Genomic DNA, 19,130 nt, shown 5'->3' with positions numbered 1-19,130 from the left:
GAGGATCAATTGAAGACAGCTTACTTGAATTCTCCAAACACAAAGTTAATGATGCTATGAAGGATTTGAATTGTAGTGTGGAAGATCTGAATAATTGCTCTCTCAAACAAAATGCTTACATTTTACAATTTATTTTGCGATGTTATAGGATCATAGTAGGTACAAGACGGTAGCTCTTACTAGATGCTAGTTCTTACTAGGTACTAGCTCTTAATAGGTACTGTTATTCGTTATTATTTGATCACCCTGGTCGATAACCGGTATACATTCAAACCGTCTAGTAAAATTTTAGTAATCTTTAAATTCATTCAAATTTGGCCAAATAATTTTCAAAAAATGATGTTCAAATTATAGCCTAATGAGAAGAATTGAAGAATGAGAAGAGTGTACCTCAAAAAAAGCATCTGTAATAGTTATAATAATCATAATAAAAAAGTCATATTGATAATATTCATAATTGCAATAGTAAAATTATAGCAATATTTAAAGAAATGGGATGAAGCAAATGTTAGAAAAATAATATTTATGATTACTTATAAAATTTATGGTTTTTAAATAATATTTATGATTATAATGGTAAAGTAAACATAATAATGTCATTATTTTCGTAATTTTAAAAATGGATTTCACATAAACATAAAAAGCTGGTAGAAAATGGTGGTTTAACTGACTAAGTCGGGTAATTTTTTTATCGAAGTAGCCTTGTATCCAATCTTTTATTAAGTAAACAACGTTTTACCCAGTCTTTTTTTTTTTTTTTTTTTTTTTTAATGTATTTTTCTAAAAAACAAATTTTTTTTAAATAGTTTTTTTAAAACGTTATTGGAAGGATCGAGGTAAATTGATTTTAACTGATGTATAAAATAATAAAATGTATAAAACGATTTAAAATTTTGTTTTACGATAGATGAGCGTTTATTTTCATCAATAAAATTTATTTAAGTTTATTTGGCTTAAATTTGTTAATATATTTGCTTAGCAGTAAAAAACGCTCAAAAGAAACCTCTAAGACTAACATTGTTACGCCTTTGTTCAAACGAACTTTGAAAAGCTTGTGAAACGCTATAAGTAAATTTCGATTTATCGAAAATACGTTCTAGTTTAATTATCTGCGCTTTTTGATTTAATAATTTCTAATTTCTTCCACATTTCCCTCAATTTTTTACATAACACTGTTATGCTGCCTAATGTTAAAGGGACGAAGTACTGCTGTCGAAGTTGGTTATTTCTATCGTCATGAGACGATCTTTAATACCTGGATTTATTAAGCGCCGCTCAAGTCTATTTACAAGTAAAGATACTGACAACTCTGAGCTAACTGATTATTCTGATGTCGCAAAAGTATGTTTTAAAATAAAAAATTTATCATTGACCTTAACGCTTTTTTCTTTGGTTTTTAATTTTATGTTTATGTTTAACCGAGAACGCTCTGTACTTTACACAGTTCTATTGTCATTATAATATTCTTATGTCGTCATCAATTAAAACAAGGTCGGTTTGACATTTTAGGAGAGCGACGTTAGTAGCGAAGAAATCAAAATAATACGCGAAAAGTATAATGTTGAATTAGAACGTACTTGGAATGATGCTATTGATTACTTTGACGAAAACTCTACAAAAAGTAAGCAGCAAGTAGATAATGCCAGCATTAGCAGCAGAAAAAAAGAAAGAAATAATTCTGTTGAGGATAATTTTGAAAGAAGTGATGTCAATTGTATTTTATCAAATTTGGAATTAACAAATACACCTTCTTATCTTGAAGAAACACAAATGGTTGATCAAGAAGATATAATAGCACTGACTCGTCACGTTAGAAATTTTTCTGATGCACTTAACAATCTAAGAAATACGTTCAAAGAGAGTTTGATAGGTATGTAATGAATATGTTGTCCCATTATGAATCAGCATTATGATAATTTACTGACCAGAATATACTGTAAAATGACACTTAACAGACTTACAAAATTGACACTTAAAAACTTAAAGTACTTTAAGTCTTCTTTTCTCAAGGTGTGTAAGCTGGTCCCGCTATTGTCTAACAAGTTGTTGTGGATTTTAGAAAACATGATAAACATTAACTAAAATGTTTTATAACATGAATTTTCATAAAGTTTCACAACTATGTTATCAAATTTTCAGTATCTAAAGTGTCATATTTTAGAAATTTATTAATTTTTTTGAATATATACAAATTTGAATTAATTGTGTAAATGCAAAGGCTGACTACACTAATACCAGTAACCCAAAGCTAGCAACAATTCCTCTTCGCTTATTAAAAGGATACATAAATAACTACTCTAAAGCACACCTTATAAGCTTTTTGTACTCAGTTATTCTTAAAAAAATAAAATTTAGGTGTTTTACTTATTAACATATATTATTGGAAAAAATATATATAATTATGTTGAACCTATCTTTTTAATAAAAAATTGGCAATAATGTTATGTTTAAAAATATAATAATATTTTGAATAAAATATTTGCTGTAAACTGTTTAAATTTGTTTATTACTAAAATTTTCTGAAAAATTTTTAGTTTGGATATAGTTTTGTGGTTATTTCTTGCGTATGTGCATAAGATATTTTATAAATATATATATATATATATATATATATATATATATATATATATATATATATATATATATATATATACATATATACATATACACATATATATATAAAATAGATTTATAAAGGTTTCATGGTTACATTTAAAGTTGTTAAAATATATTATCTAAATTGAAATATAAAAATATGTTAAGAAATTGATTTAATTACCGTTAAGTTTTTTATTATCATTATCATAGAGAATAGTGGTATTGTTAAATAACTAGGTGTTTTTAGTTAATTTTTAGTTTTTCATTTGAAATGTGAGTTTTAAATATAAATAAATGAAAAGATTTTTTTTAGTTGAAATTTTTTATTGCTTTATGGAGTATTTTTGTTGTTTTCTGTTTGTAGATGGTGTCTATAGTGAAACAGAATGCCAGGAGAAATCACATGAGAGATTAAGTGATGTATTAACATTATTGAAAGATGTCCTCGCAAAGTATCCTCCTCTTCATTCTCCTGATATTTTAAGGGCTGCTACCAATATCATAGGAAAGATTAAAGCATATAACTATGCTGGAGGCAAAGATGGCCCCACTGACTTCTATGCAGCTATTGACCAGCTAGCACTATCATTTAGCAGCAGGTATACATTTTGCTTTAAAATTACACATATTTGCCTAATATATATAATGAATTATTTAACGTTGTATGAATGTATGTGTTATATATGTATGCAGGTATGTAAACATTAATCTTTTTATTTTTATTAATTCTTTACAGCTGCAGATTGTATGTTTTATGTTAAAAAAAAAGTTTTATAATGTATAATTATACTTTATAATTTAACTTAATTATACTTTAATTACAATCTGTATATATATATATATATATATATATATATATATATATATATATATATATATATATATATATATATAGCATATACACATGCACACACATACTTAAAAGTGAGACTAATATTGTACTTTTAGTGTCTCCGATTTTTTGATGGGTGATAAAGATATGTCTTTGCAAAGCCCTGTAGGAAATATGGCAGAACAGGTTTTTAGTTGTTTTTTCTAACTGACCAATTAAGTTAATTATTTATAATTGACCAATCAGTTTACAGTTGTTACTTTATGCTGTTTTATAAAGCTGTAAAAAATATAAACTTAATTTGTTTAAGTAAGAGAGGATTATTAGTTTATTAGCTTTAGGATGAAACTTTTAAAAAATTTATCCATATAATTTTCTGTGTAGTTAATTAGTTGATGTTGTTAATTTCTTTTCTAAAATATGTTGTGAATTATTTCTTATAGCTTTTGTTTGCTCATTCACTAAAATAAATTGGTTTATAAATCAATGCATACTAGCATTAGGCAGTTAATCCATAGTTTCAGAGTTAATGTCATTAAGATTTTATCTGAGATTTCTCTATTTATAAAAAAGTTAAACTTTGTTAAATATTTTGAAATTAAAAATACATATAAATGCCCCAAAAAACTGCTAAAAATGTAAGTATTCAACCAATATTGACTAATTATAAAAATAAAGTTATATACCAAAGGCTAATGTATATTGAACACAGTTATGTTATGTTTTTAAAAATGCTTTTTCATTAAACAAATGTTCAAATAGATTAAATAATAATCTTTGCAACTGATAGATGAGTACAGCAGCTCTAATTTTTTTTATAAAAATGATGTATATCTACATATTGTAACTAAATATCTCTATTTAATATAAATCATCCAAAACGGTTATAATATTATATCAAGTTAAGATAAAGATAAGTTCAAAAAATAATGTATGTAATACAAAGTAATCTAAACTTTATAAAATAAGACAATATATTTATCTTTTATTCAATTAATTTTTTTAAATTATTTATTTTCATAAGCTAAGTAATTTTATGTGGTTATGATAAAAATTCAAAATTTATAAGCTAACTCTTTAGGCATTAGAAAAGCTACAGCTGAAACTGTTTACTCTCAAATAAATAATCTATTTCCTTATTTTGTTTGCTCATTCCATCCTTGAACGTAGCTGTTTTGGCTTTGATTGAGCCAAATTCTGTATGCTAGGAAAACAAATTTTGTTTGGTTATCTGCTAATCATGAATTGCTCAAATTTCTGTTAAGCTGTACCTAAGATTAAAAAATAAACAAAACAGAATGGAGCAAAACAAAGCAGAACTCTTATTCAAGGGTAGTGAAAAATAAAAAAATACTTCAGTCCAATGTAGTTACAAGTTTAACCAGACAATCTATTTTTAGAATTGGTTTTAGATTTTAACACAAAATCATAATTTTGTTGTTTTTTTTTTAAACAAAATATTTTTAATATAAAATCTCCAAGTTGTCTTAAATCAAGATTATACCAGGAATTCAATAACTATGCTTGCATTCCCAATTATTTTTTCTTATTTCAAGTAAAACCAAGTTGATTTTTTTAAGCTAATTATTTAAAAAATATCATGACAAGTAGCAGAGGTTTTCAAAAAATCAAAATGAAAAATGTTATTATATTAACTACATTTATTGTATTTGTTATTTATAATGTATTTTTTGTTAGTTATAATTGTTATTATTACTATTATTATTTTTATTGTTATCATTGTTGTTGTTGTTGTTGTTGTTATTATTATTATTATTATTATTATTATTATTATTATTATTATTATTATTATTATTATTATTATTATTATTATTATTATTATTATTATTGTTAGTATTATTATTATTGTTGTGGTTGTTGTTGTTATTATTGTTGTTGTTATTGTTGTTGTTGTTGCTATTAATTTTTTTTTTTTTTTTTTTTTTTTTCATGAATTTTATTCTGTTAGTCTCAAAAAATGTCCTTTCACTATTTTAAACTCAAGATAAGAAATGAAGAGTATTATGCTAAATCTTAATTTCTTGCATCCTATCAAGTGTAATCTATGAAATAAATACCATCTTTATAATCTATTATTTATTTTTTTCATTATATTACTTATAAGAGAAATTAGCATGGTAGCTAGGATAACATTATGTTTACTAATTATTTTATTAATTTTATTATTGATAATTATAATTTATGTCTTATGTATAATTATATTTAGTTATTATTACTGTTAATAGTTTTGTATATTCTGTATATTAATTTTTAGTATTGATGAATTGAATAACCCTCTTGAGGAAAGTAGTTCTTCAAAAACCTGTTTTATAAAGTTTGATTTTTAAGTTTGAAGAAAGTTATGGTGACCCTGATGAAGATCCTGATGATGATGTACCTTCAGAAGAAGAAGATAGTGAAGATAACTTAGAGAAGACTGAACAATTTAAGTCAGATCCAAAATCTAAATTAATTCCAAATGATAATGAAGAAGTTCAACCGCCACCATCTCCTACAATTTTAGTTGATCCAGATAATCAGTATAAACAAAGTAATATTTTTTGATGTACTGTTTTAGTTGTGTGTATATATTTGAATATCTTTATGTTTAAAATGAAAAGATTGTCAACTTTCTAAAATCTTTTAAGGGACAGTAAATCCATATACAGATGATCTTGACAAAGCTTTATTAGATATTGAAAACAGTGTGGAGATAGCTTTAAGGGTAGGTTTATTTTCAATTGAACAGAATATCTTTAATACTTTAATATTGATGTTATTTTTATTATCATTTATAGAACTTTTTTTTCAATAAATAAATACTGGTAATATTTTTTATTAAATTCATTTAAAAATGAAAACTTTCATATGGCTTTCTTTTCAGCGAACAAAAGTGTGGGCAAAATATTCAAAGGATATTCTTAATTATATCGAACGGCGCTCACACCTCGGTGAGTTCCTATCTTATAATTGCAATCACATTTTAAGTTGTTTATATATATATATATATATATATATATATATATATATATATATATATATATATATATATATATATATATATATATATATATGTGTGTGTGTGTGTGTATGTGTATGTATATAATAGTATGTACATGCAAAAAATAATTATAACATAGTGCAATATCAAAACTTTAAATGTATGCATTAAAATTTTAATGCATTTAAAAGAAATTCTTTTTTTTTAAATTTTTTTTTTTTTTTTTTTTTTTTTTTTTTTTTTAATTTAAAGATATAAATATAAAGAATCTTTATTTTATTTAAAACTGTTGTTTATGAAATTTTTGTATTCAGTTGCTTTTAAATTTTAAAACCAGACCAAAAAAAGATTTTGTTTTTTAATTTTTAGAGCTAGAATTTTGTAAACAAACAGCAAAACTTTCAGCACAAACACGTACATCAATAATGGAAGAGGTTAGTTGAAGAGTTATAAATTAATGGTATCTTTTAAGAAAAAATGCATATTAAATAAGAATGCATAAAAAAAAACATTAACCTGCATATAAACAAGAAACATTAAATGTCTGCATGCTGTTATTGTTAATCATAATTTAGAAATGTTAAATTATGTCCAAAATTTATCTTTAATTTTATTTTATTTAATATAAAAATGATAATGGTTTAAAAGTTCTTAAGTTTTTATTCACTTTAAGAAAAGAAAAAATAAGAAAAATAAGAAAAAAACTTCAAATAAAGTTTTTATACACCAAATGTTGTCTCTATACACCCAATAATATTTTAAAATATACACCCAATAATATTTTAAAAATTATTGGGTGTATAGAGACTACATTTTGTGTATAAAAACTTTATTTGAAGTTTTAAATATTCATTAAATTATTAATTTGTGTTGAAGTACTAGTTTGTGTTATCAATTTTGAATTATTTATTATTAGTTTGTGTTGACTTTATTAGTTTAATGTTTTATTATTATTTTTATTAGTTTTATTAATTTGGTTGGCTTTATTAGTTAAATGCAGCTAGTTAGTCTCATGAGTTGATTATTGCTTGCTCTTTTTAATCCGATTACATAGCTGCATTTTTATTTCACCTATTCAGAGCTATTTACCTTTTCAATCGGTTTATATAACTGCATTGGACAATGATATTCAATTTGCTGCTACATATCAAAAGAGTTGTCAGACACAATTTGCAACTATTGTTGAAGTAAGCTCAAGTTCACTTTGATAATAAATAAAATTGAAATAAATTAACTGAACATAATTATTTTGAAAAAAATTAACTTTAAAATAATTATTTTAATACACTGTTTATAGATAAAATAAATTAAATTTTGTTTTACTTTTTTATCTGTCTCACATTTAAAACATTTTTAGAAACTAAAAGATCGCCAGAAAGACCATGACATCAAACGATCTAAGTTAAAATATAAGTGGAAGAATGAACTCAAGAAAGTTGTATGTTTTTGTGTTTTGTTTTGTTTTTTTATGTTAAAATACATTTAAATTGCAATCATCAAACCTTTTAATGATTTATAATAGATTATATAAATTTATATAAATATTATAATTTAATTATTAGTTATATATGATATATAAATTTCAAACAGAAATTATTTATGAATCATTATTATTTTTATATAAAACAAAAACCTTTCTGCTAGGCTGAAAGTCGAGAAAATTTGAAAATTGCCAAAAAAACATACAATCAAAAGCAAAAAGATCTAGAGAAAGTAAGTAATCAGTTTTTTATTTTTAAGAATTTACATTTATCTTTATAATTTTTTTTTTAATTTTTACAAGTTTGTACTTGTATTTATTAAAAAATCTTAGAAAAAAATCTCTAGAGTATATTTGGCATCATTTTTATCTGTATTTTTAATTACATTGTTTTGACTTTTTTTTATATATATATAGTATATCAAACAACAGCAAGAGGGAAAAGAAGATAATACAAAGTTTACCATTGGAAAAAAAAAACATCAAGATGACTTTAAAAAAAGTGCAGAAGAAAGTGAGGAACAATACAAGCTCTGTGTTGATGAAGCCAATGTTCGTCAACATGAAATTCAGCGAGTTAAAGCAGATGTTTTGTTTGATTTGCGCCAGTTAATTTACCAGTGCGATAAAACAATGAAGTCTGTAACACTAGATTACTTTAAAATGATGGATGGTTTACTGTCGCCTCTTCCCTTACAATATCGAGCATTGGCAGAGAGTAGCAAAGGTTATGAAGAAGGCCAGCAGTTTGCAGATTTTGTGCGCTTACAACAATCTACATTAAATCAAGCTATGATACCCACATATCATTTTGAGAAATATAGAGGCGAAGGAGTTAAAAGGCAAATTTTGCTAGTTGTGTAGATTAAGAACAAGCTTTAAAATTAAATTTCTGAAATTCTTCTAATTTACTGTTTTATTTTATAGTTCAATTCGTCAAACTACTGATGTTCTTGCAATATCAAGTGAAGACTTTATGCCAACATATACAGCTGCTACTCCTCGTTCACTGCAACGTAGGCCCAGTGTAACATTTCCTGATTCTGACCAACCAACTTCACCTGGAGTTAAGCAAACAAAGCAACCAACACGGTTTCCCACAAAAAAGGTTATACAATTATAAAATTCAATTAAAAGAAGTTATTTGAAATATTCCTGAATTTAGGATACCCAGTTAAAAGTAAAAGAAATTTTTAGGAATCAGCTACAGATGACACAGACAGTATAAGCAGCTTATCATTGCCAGGATCTCCTCATGAAAGTCCTCCGAGTCAACGAAAGCGTTTTAAAGTTGAACCTATATCAGATGATGAACAGGATGCTAAGGAAGAACCAAAAAGTGTGTTTTTTACGTATAAGTGAAATTATAATATCAATTATGATAATTGTAACAATTCATAATGATAAGTATAATAGAAATTCATATTTATAAGTGTGAATTGTTTTTTTAAATTTTATTTTGTAGAAACAGAACCTGGTCCATTTCGTAACCAAAAACTTTCACATGCTGCAAAAATGCACAAATTCCGTAAATTGCGAGCACCTGCTAGATGTAAAGAATGTGATAGTTATGTTTATTTTAATGGTGCTGAGTGTGAAAAGGTGATTCTTATATTCTTATTACTGAAAGTAATAAATATTGTCATATTTTCATTAGAAGCTGTTTATCAGTCATTCCATGTCAAATCAAAAGATTTCCTTTTCTTAACTTTAAAACACTTTAAAGTGGTACTAATTTCTCTAACATCTGATATTCTAACTGATTGCAGTTCTTAAATAATTTTAATTTATTAAAACTTAGCTTTATTTCACATAGTAATGTGTAAACTTTATTTCACAAAGTAATGCATGAAATCTTCAATTAAAGATTTAGCTTCTCTTCATGAAAATGATGGTTCACTAAATTGTTAAAAATTAAATCTAAATAAAATACACACAGCATCTGTAAAATAACATTTTATAAAAAAAACAATTTGTAACAAAAGTACATTATAGGCTTTGAGTGCTAAAATAAATTTAATTGGTTGATCGAATTATCACTGCTAGCTATTATACATCATTTTTTTATATCCAAATGAATCTCATAGCTAGATCTTGGGGGTGTATAAACGTCATTGGGTGTACCAATCCATCATATCTACATAGGAAACAAATACTGTATTTAATTTCTAATATGCAGTTGAATGTTTTTTACAATCCCATTATGCAATGTTAAAGTTTTGGAACTCCAAATTTGTGCAATTTTTTTCTTCATAAAAATCAATGTCTGAAAAAAAAAACACAAAGTTTTTCTGGTTTTTATTTTCTGTTTAAACTCATTGTCATTTAACTTAATTTGTCAATCAAATTATTATTGTATCAAAGTCTCAAAGTTTATATTTTATGAAAATAGTGGTTACACAAAATTAGTAAATAAAACTCTGCAACTGAAAGAAATACACAAAACAGTAAGCAAAAAAATTAGCAAAGCAAATTTAAACTTTATTACTTTTTTTTTAGTGTGGTTTAATTTGTCATAAGAAGTGCTTAGAAAAGTTGGCTATTAAATGTGGAAATAAAGTACGTAGTTTTTAAATGGTCCCAACTTATTTCTCTTCTATTTATCAAAACTTATGAAATTTATCTTGCATAGAAGTTTTGAAAGAATTTTTTCTCAAAAAGAAGTTTCTACTGTGCATAAGTTTGTAGCTTTTTAAAAATTTGTTGTAGTTTACATCATGTTAGCGTTCAATTTATAGTTATTTTCACTATCTTTTTTTTTTTTTTTTTTTTTTTTTTTTTCAGCGTCTTCCTCGTAAAATGACCACTTTTGGAGTGGATTTTCATCAACATTTGCTTGCTACAAAGCGAAATGATATTCCATACATTATTGAAAAATGCATTGATGTTATTGATGATCATGGTTTATCTGTTAAAGTAAACAAAATATTACTATAGTAATCATTATGATAAATTATCAGACATTTTTTTAATGTGTGAAGCTCTTCATTTTATAATCTTTATACAAGGTTATAAAAGCCTGAAGTATACTCAATTCTTAAGAACCAGTAATTTTTTTGCTTTTAAAACAACAAGCAAATAAAGTTGTATAAAGACCTCAAAAGAAAAAAACCAACATGTTACATTTTGCAACTTAAAAGAAATACGGATTTTAAAGTTTAAAAGTGTATTATTCTTCCATAGGATTATAGTATTTTTAAACTGTGTTTTACTGGTGACATGGATGATTTTTCAATTTGCTTGCATAGTCAGATCAATATTTAATATGAGACGAAGAAATAAAAGGGGATAACAGACTATTAAAGTTTGTGAAATGTTTTTCCCCTGTGATTTTCATATATAGTCAAAATTTGTAAATAAAAATAAAAGATTTAAAGCTAATATTGAAATAATTGTAATTGAGTAAAATTTTAGCTTTGTTTATTCCTAATAAGATTAGGAATATTTTCTATTTCTATTGCTTAATTTTTCTGTTAAATTGTTGGTCTTTAATTTTCTTTGAAATAACATAAATCTGAAAAAAAAATTCGAAAAAAGAAGCTCTGAACTTATTTTGATTTAATCGTGAACAAATCTTCAGTTTGTGTTTTTTTATCTCTAATTAATTTAACTATTTCTTTTTAGGGAATTTACCGAGTTTCTGGAGTGAAGTCTAAAGTGGAGAAGTTGTGTCAGGTATGTGTAGCCACAAACAAATAAGCATTAGTTGTTCATTAATTTTCTGTGCATAAGAAGATATAAAGTAAACAGGTAAAACTACTCTCAAACTCAATTATATCAGCATTATCATATTGCTGAGCCAATGTGTTTCCCTCATTTTTTAGCAATTTGAAGCTGGGGGAGATTTGGTTGATCTGTCTAATACTCCTCCACACTTTGTTGCATCTGTTTTAAAACTTTACCTCAGACAGGTATTTGTCTTGTAAATTTTTTTAGCTGCAATCAGATGATTTATGCAAATGATTTTCCTGAAATATATAATTGCACCTGATGATACATCCTGCAAGTTTTAAAGAAAAACTTAAATATGCATGAGTAAATGTTTTTCTCAGTTGCATTTTTGATTTTACATACTGTTATTACATAATAATTATATTTTTGAAATTAAGTTTTTTTTATATTAAGCTTCCTGAACCACTGCTGACTTTTAAGATGTACCCTTTGTTTATCAAACTTGCAAAGGTTTCATTAGTTTTTTGTTTTTTTGTTTGTTTGTTTTTTTATTAATACATTTCTTTCAGAGTGACCTTAGGAATGCTAATCAATCCAATTTGAACTTATACACACTTTTGAAACAATTGATGGGCTTACTTAAGGATAAAAGTAGTTTTACATATTTTACATATATATTACATATAATTTACATAGAAAGAACATAATTTCAATGTGATTCTTTCAGGAATTCCGTCCATGAAATAACTTTTTCATGTCAAGATAATGAAAGAGGTTGTTTTTTTTTTTATTTTTTTATCTTTTAGTTGTTGTTAATTTCAGGAAAGCATGAATCTAAAGCTTGCTCCCTCTGATATTGAGAAGATGACAGAAGCTGAATGCGCTCAATATGAGGATGTAATATCTCAGCTTCATGAAATAGTGAAGCAACTGCCACGTGCTAATTATTTCACTGTTGAAAAGCTGATAAGACATTTAAAAAGGTGTGTAAAAAGAAACATGTAAAAGTTCTTACTTTATAAATTCTAACAAGTTCTAACAGGCAAATCTAAAGTAAAGAGTAGAGTTATGAATAAGTTATGTTCATAGGGTTGCTGATAAGTCAGATGATAATCAAATGGGTGCTGCAAACTTATCTATTGTGTTTGGACCAACATTACTAAGACCTGAGTAAGTATGAAAAATGTCTGGGCTTTTTTTTATCTGATTTTTATTAACTTTAAAATGATTTTATCTTGATTTTCATTCTGTTGATTTTTGTTACACATCCCAATGGTCAATTGTAATGCTTTGTGTTTAGAGGGGATCCAAGCTCATTAGCATCTGTCATGGATATGGGCCACCAAACCAAAGCTGTAGAACTCCTTATTCTAAATACCAGTGTAAGAAAAAAAGTTATTGTAGTAAATATGTAGAAGTTAATTTGATGAATACTTGTCATGATATTAATTGGGAATGGAATGGTTCTGAGAAGGAAAAAAAATAGTTTTAATTAGATTTGTTAAAAAAGTAGATTTTCAGCTGGTAATATTATTTGTACTCTAAATTGTAATTATTTTATTAAATTTAGATATTCAGTTTTGTAAATAATTCAATTGACAATGAGGTAATTTTATTACTATTTACTTAATTTTTGGTAGTATATAGAAAACATATTTATAAATATTACAATTATTTTAAATACTGCTATTGTAAGCTAAAATGTTTGTGCAAATTTTTTATAGATGTTAGCAAGTAATAAAATAAATAAACGTGAGTTCTTTTTTATTTTTTTAATTTTTTTTTTAATTTTTTTTTTTCTTTCAAAAAAAAAAAAAAAAAATCTGATATAAATGTAAACAGAATCTTTTTTTGTTTAGTAGAATTTTAATAAAAATAAATCTTTTTCTAATTCTGGCAAAGCATGTTTTGAAAATTGTTAAGTTGTGATTTACATAAGCTTTAATTAGTTTAACAAATTTGCAATTAAGGACCTATTTATGCTAACCAGTATCAAAACATTTTTTTTTTAATAGATTTTTTGAATTTATAGAAATATGATAAAAATTTTAATGCATGATTGATTGATTTAATGCATGATTTAGGATGATTTTTCAATTGCATTTTTTTTTCTCTGTGTTCAAATGTGTGCAGTTAATTGAGCATAATTGTAAAGTTAATCTTTAATTTTATATGTCAAACAAGATGATTCAGTTATTATCTTTCTTTTTTTTTAAATTAGGTGCTCCTCCAAAAAAGGTGGTTCCAGAAAGTCCTCCTGAGACTTCTAGGCAAGAGAGGTATTTTTTAAATGTTATTTACTTTAGGACATTCTCATCGATTTTTCCTAATTAAAGTTTATTTTGAATTTCAATGGTAATTTTACTGCTAAATGGTATTTAACTTTAAAGGTAAATAGTATTAAAATTTTAATCAATTTTTTTTATAATTATTTTTACACCTGATTGTTTTTATTGTTATAGATTTAGCCTTGCTATTGTTATATATTTTTGTTTGTTTATTCTATTGGTATGGATTTACTTTTTATTTTGCATCCTCTTTCTTGTGTTGCAGTGTTTCTAGCCTGGGAGCTGAGTTTACAAGAGAAATGATGTCACTTGTTGATGCTGGTCCACAAAAAATGAATGAGGTTTATCATTTTTCATCTCTAATTTTCAAATATTTTGTTTATAAATTATAAAATACTACTCTGAGTACTGGTGAATTCAATTTTAAAAATTAAGTTTGTAACATGTTGTTAACTGAAATACAAATTTCAATCTGATTTCATTCTCAAAATTTTTGCTATGAAGTTCAGTATCCAGACATAAGGAAACTTAATAATTTCTATTGTCCATATTTTACTAACATTTACTCATCAACTTTTCTCTGAATATTAATAAAGTAAATAAATAAAAAAAACACTAATGTAGAGAAGCTTTTTTATGTTAGTTGGGTTGAGATTTGTTCTGAACCAAGTGATATTTTAGCATTTCTTGAGAAGGGTGAGCCTGGAAAAATAATCAATATGTAAGAGAGTTTGGGATAAGTTAAAGCCATTATCCTCCTCCTTTTTAAAAACATCAATGTCCCATGTTTGCAAATGGTATTGACAGTTATAGAGAAAAAGGTTTCCACTTCTTTCTCTATACATAATGTTTTTGATTGATTTCTTGAAGGATTTTTTGAGTCTCATTTATAACTTGCTAAGATAAGATTTTTTTTTTTAGAAGTGATGGAGATTTCTTTTTTTCAGCAGGTTTGTCGAAGTCATCAACACATATGAGCATTTGACATCATATTTCTCTTTTGTTCTAAGCAGTCTACCTCAAAACACAGGGTTGAGCATGTGTGCAATGGCATGGGTAGAGCTGTTTAGGTTGTAAATCCCAGGTATGTGGTGGTTAATAGCGGCTTGATTAAAAGATATTTTGATTGAGAAATTATTGAACTTTTCCAGATTAGGAAGAATATTTTTTAAGACTTGAAACTAAGTGTCTTCTATGTGACAAGTTAACTGTTCAATCTGGTCTTGTATGATACAGTAGGCTTTCTGTAGGTTATGGTCTTGTCAGCACACATCTTTTCAATCTTTGAACATGAAAATGTTCTTCTTTGTAGATTAGCTAAATCACTTCACAATTTAACTGGTTTTTTGAGAAGGTCCACTTTGTCAATACCTTTTGTGACAATAAGGAACAGTGTATGATCTGCACAGATTACCTCTGTTTACAGTTTGTTTTGCTTTTTTTTAACTGCTAGGATTACATTACCACCCCCTGTCATTGACTCACCACAAGCAAGTTCAGAAACTTAAAAGTACATTTGAAGCATTTTCTGTACATAAATATTGTTATTTTAATTGGTTATTAACTTAGGCTTTGCGTTTGTGTTACTATTAACTACAAATTTGAATGAATTTAATTATTTTGGAACCCTATTTAATTGAACCCAATTCTGACCTAAAATATGTATCCAAAACCACACTTTGGCTTTCATTAGAAATTTTCTTACAATTTTAAACAAATCTTCACCAGTGAATTAGTATTACAGTACTTCTAACAAGTTTTATAACGTTAGCATGTAATGAGGGAGGTTAAATTAATCTATATGCAAATTTTATTGTTAAATTGCTTTATATGTAATAAAATACAAGATGTAAATGTCAATACATATCATGATTATTACAATATTGATGAATTAAATCTCCAACTTCAAGACATCACAGATCTTCCTTGACATTGAATGGAATATATTTTTACGCAATTTTGGAGTTATCTTTAGCACTCAGACATGTTGAATTGTATCTTTTAGTGCATCAAGTACTGTTCCTTTGGCAAGAGAACTCTTTGTTTCTCTGTGTCTCATAGACTTTTAATGCAATTTAAATCTGGGAATTCTGAAGTGTGACAGGTTGCACCATTTTGCATAAAAACCTGTATACCATGAATGTTGATAAATGGCAATAAGTGATCTTTGAACACTTGTCTTTATCTGATTGTATTCATTCTCTTCCCCTTTCCAAAGAACATAGGCCACTTCATCCTGCAGCACCCATGCACTCCTATATTATTACTAAGGGTGGGTGCAATTTAAATATTTTTGAGTCTTTTTTGGATACCATATTTGGTCATTATTGGTTTTTTTTTTAAGGGTTTGACAGCTAGCAATTCAAGGTTTCTGTTTACACAACATGTTTAGGTGGGCAGTGTTCAGCTGTTCCAGAATAAATTTGCTACAATATCTGTAAAATGTCGTAAATGGATTTGCTTTTATTGCTCTTCTTATTCTCTTTTGTGTATGATGTGAACCTTCTGGTGTCTGGAGGACCTTAGTCCCATCTTAATGATACCATGTGAACCTTCTGGTGTCTGGAGGACCTTAGTCCCATCTTAATGATACCATGTGAACCTTCTGGTGTCTGGAGGACCTTAGTCCCATCTTAATGATACCAGTTGTTTTTTTTTCTTTTTGTAAGATGAAATATAGCTGATTGGGCTGCTTACAACTCAGTAACATTAAATTTTTTGATATTTGTTAATAGGTGAATCTTCTTAAACTTGTTGATTGACCTTCATTTACCTGAGGACAACTGTTTTGCTCAACCATTTTTATTACCAGTTTTTTGATTAACCAATCAGCAATTATTAGTATATTTTGCTATAAATAATTCTAAATAATTGTTATTAATTAAAACAAAAATAAATAAAAATTTCTAATCTTATTTTCTTTTTTTTGTCCAGAAAATAGCGATATTTTTTTAAAATTCCTGAACTTGTAGTAAACACTGTGTCAATATCTTATCTTCTCAGGAAATGTTAAAATCAGTTTGAAATGTAATATTTCTTCGCTAGGTGTTTACGTTTTTTTTTTGTTTTTTGTTTTTTTTTTCTTTTTTTCTTAAATTCTGAAAAACTTAAATTCACGGTTTTATGTTTAAATAGATTCTTGAAAAAGTTAATCTTTCCTTTCTCTTTACACTTTTAGTCAAAAGATCGTATTTTTGATTTGAAACGTAAAATAAGTTTAAGCGAGCTTCATGACCCAGACAGGGAATCTGGTATGCATACTTAATTTTGTTATGTAAAAAAAAAAAGTGAACTAAGATATGCTTTTTAAATTGTTTTCTAAATGATAACTGTGTTGTTGTTTGTAGACATATTAAGTGATCTTCCCATGTTACATCATGAATCTGTTGCCAAAAATAATTCGCATGCCTCCACGATAAGTGAATCGACAACTACTGACTATGAATCTGCACTTGAGCAGATGTCATCTTTAGAATCGCTTTTAGCAGGTGATAGTCCTGGAATGCATTCAAGTCCAGAATGCACTTCTAAAGATGAAACACAAGAAGAGGACGATAATTTATGGATGGAAAAATTTGGCAAAGGAACAGTGCTACGCCAAAGAAGTTTATCTACCAATGAAATACCCTCTAATTCTGAACATTTTAAATTTGCATTTCACGGCAGTCGTAAAAATTCGTTATTTACTCGTCTTGAAACCACAACATACTCTTTTTCTCTGGGGGGTACCCAGCATGACATTGATGAGACGTCTGGATATCCAAATAACATGTGGGTAAAGCGTGACGGTAAAGAAAGAGTACCCGTAAGGAAACTAAAACCTGTCAGCATAAAAGCGACAGTGTCTACTTCACAGCATTCTTCACCGCAATCATCTCCGACTTTATTAAAAACAACTCCGTTTGTATTGCAAGACATAAAAGGCACTAAAAAAGATTTCAGAGAACTTCTGGAATCTACAAAAGTTATTATGAGTGAGTCTTCTTTTTATGGGATGGATGAGAAAGACTCTCAACCTCCTTCACTAAAAGTAAATATCACAAAACTTCAAAATTTAGATCAAAGCCCTCTTTCTCCAAATGCTTCGATGTTTTCAAAACAAGCCCCGCCAGTTTTTCCGAAACCGAAAAAAACTTTAGATAAAAAAAGCTGGACTGCTGATTTAATTAAAAGCAAAACTCAATTTTTATCTGATGTTGCTCAGCCTGGTTCATTAAATGATAAATTAATTAAACGGCGCGATGAAGATTCTAAAACTGAAGAAGATGACCTGCAAAGGAGTGGATCAGTAAATAAATCTGTTAAGGAAATCCTAACAAAGTTTGAATCCTCTGCGAATCGGAATGCGAAAACAGATGGACTCACGGAACGCTACGTGTAGCTAAATCGCTTCACGAAATGTGAAGCTTGGTTATAGGTCATTTTATAAATACATATAATTAGAATGTTTGCTTCATTCTAGTAGCCTTTGCAACAACGACATTGTAAAGAATGACTTACAAACAAAAACATCAAACTCCAAGTGAAGTTGTTGGAGTTTACTTTCTTCTTGCTGATATCTAGCACAGTTCTGGTCATATCTAGTCTGAATATTTTACCACGTGACAGCGGAACACATTCAAAAATATTTTTCAAAGAAATCTATGCAAACCGCACAAGAGCTTAGAACTTTAAAATTCCACTCCAATGCTATGCGCCCCTCGAGAGTTCTTAGAGCTTCGTAACAACACTCATCAAAAAGCTTTTATTTGTACATAGAATAACGATATTTGTTTTAGAATAAGTCAATTAAAATGTAGCAAGCCATAATCTAGGTAATGCAATAAGAAATTAGTGTTACAGTCGAATCTCATTGGACGAATTTAAATTTAAGTGATAATGCTTTTTTTGTTATTCTTAAAAGAGATCGCTTTTTTTTAATTTGAAGATTATCTTTTAAACGAAGATTATTTTCTATCGAGTTTTCACAATTTTTCCCTACTTTTTTTGTACTTTTTTTTAAATCTGTCTTTATAATACTTGTAGATTGCGTTGCATGAATGGCAACGCAAGAGACCTCGGGCCTAATATTTCTATAATATATTTTCGTGTATAAATTTCTAAAGATAAATTTATATTTTTGTATCGAGTTTTATTGAATATTTTTGTGATTTATGCAAAACACTGTGATCAGTTTCGTGATTTTTTTACACAAAAATATTTTTTAGTTGGTTTTTTAATCTATTCGTATTATCGGTTCATTGCTAATGTGGTTTTAAA

At 26.7% G+C, this 19,130-nt stretch overlaps 1 protein-coding gene across 1 annotated transcript; it reads left to right on the top strand.

The window, feature by feature from the left end:
• The first annotated feature begins 805 nt into the window (after nt 1–805).
• LOC145194834 (rho GTPase-activating protein 45-like) lies at nt 806–19,130 on the top strand. The gene is made up of 30 exons (XM_090070294.1): nt 806–836; nt 1,197–1,341; nt 1,510–1,870; nt 2,963–3,197; nt 3,547–3,616; nt 5,780–5,981; nt 6,079–6,155; nt 6,315–6,381; nt 6,801–6,865; nt 7,511–7,618; nt 7,789–7,869; nt 8,076–8,144; nt 8,329–8,753; nt 8,839–9,019; nt 9,109–9,250; nt 9,377–9,513; nt 10,411–10,470; nt 10,696–10,827; nt 11,536–11,586; nt 11,736–11,822; nt 12,037–12,093; nt 12,406–12,566; nt 12,673–12,753; nt 12,884–12,965; nt 13,154–13,189; nt 13,308–13,335; nt 13,805–13,862; nt 14,137–14,212; nt 17,050–17,122; nt 17,219–19,130. The coding sequence occupies exons 2-30, from the start codon at nt 1,237–1,239 to the stop codon at nt 18,250–18,252; spliced, it is 4,341 nt and encodes a 1,446-aa protein (XP_089926420.1). The 5' UTR covers nt 806–836; nt 1,197–1,236; the 3' UTR covers nt 18,253–19,130.

Source organism: Hydra viridissima, unplaced genomic scaffold, assembly GCF_058129835.1.
Source record: "Hydra viridissima isolate aposymbiotic clone 2 unplaced genomic scaffold, HvirCarnegie_v1 scaffold_13, whole genome shotgun sequence".
NCBI lineage: Eukaryota > Metazoa > Cnidaria > Hydrozoa > Anthoathecata > Hydridae > Hydra > Hydra viridissima.
The sequence above is the reverse complement of the archived record's forward strand: the minus strand, read 5'-3'. Positions and strand labels throughout refer to the sequence as shown.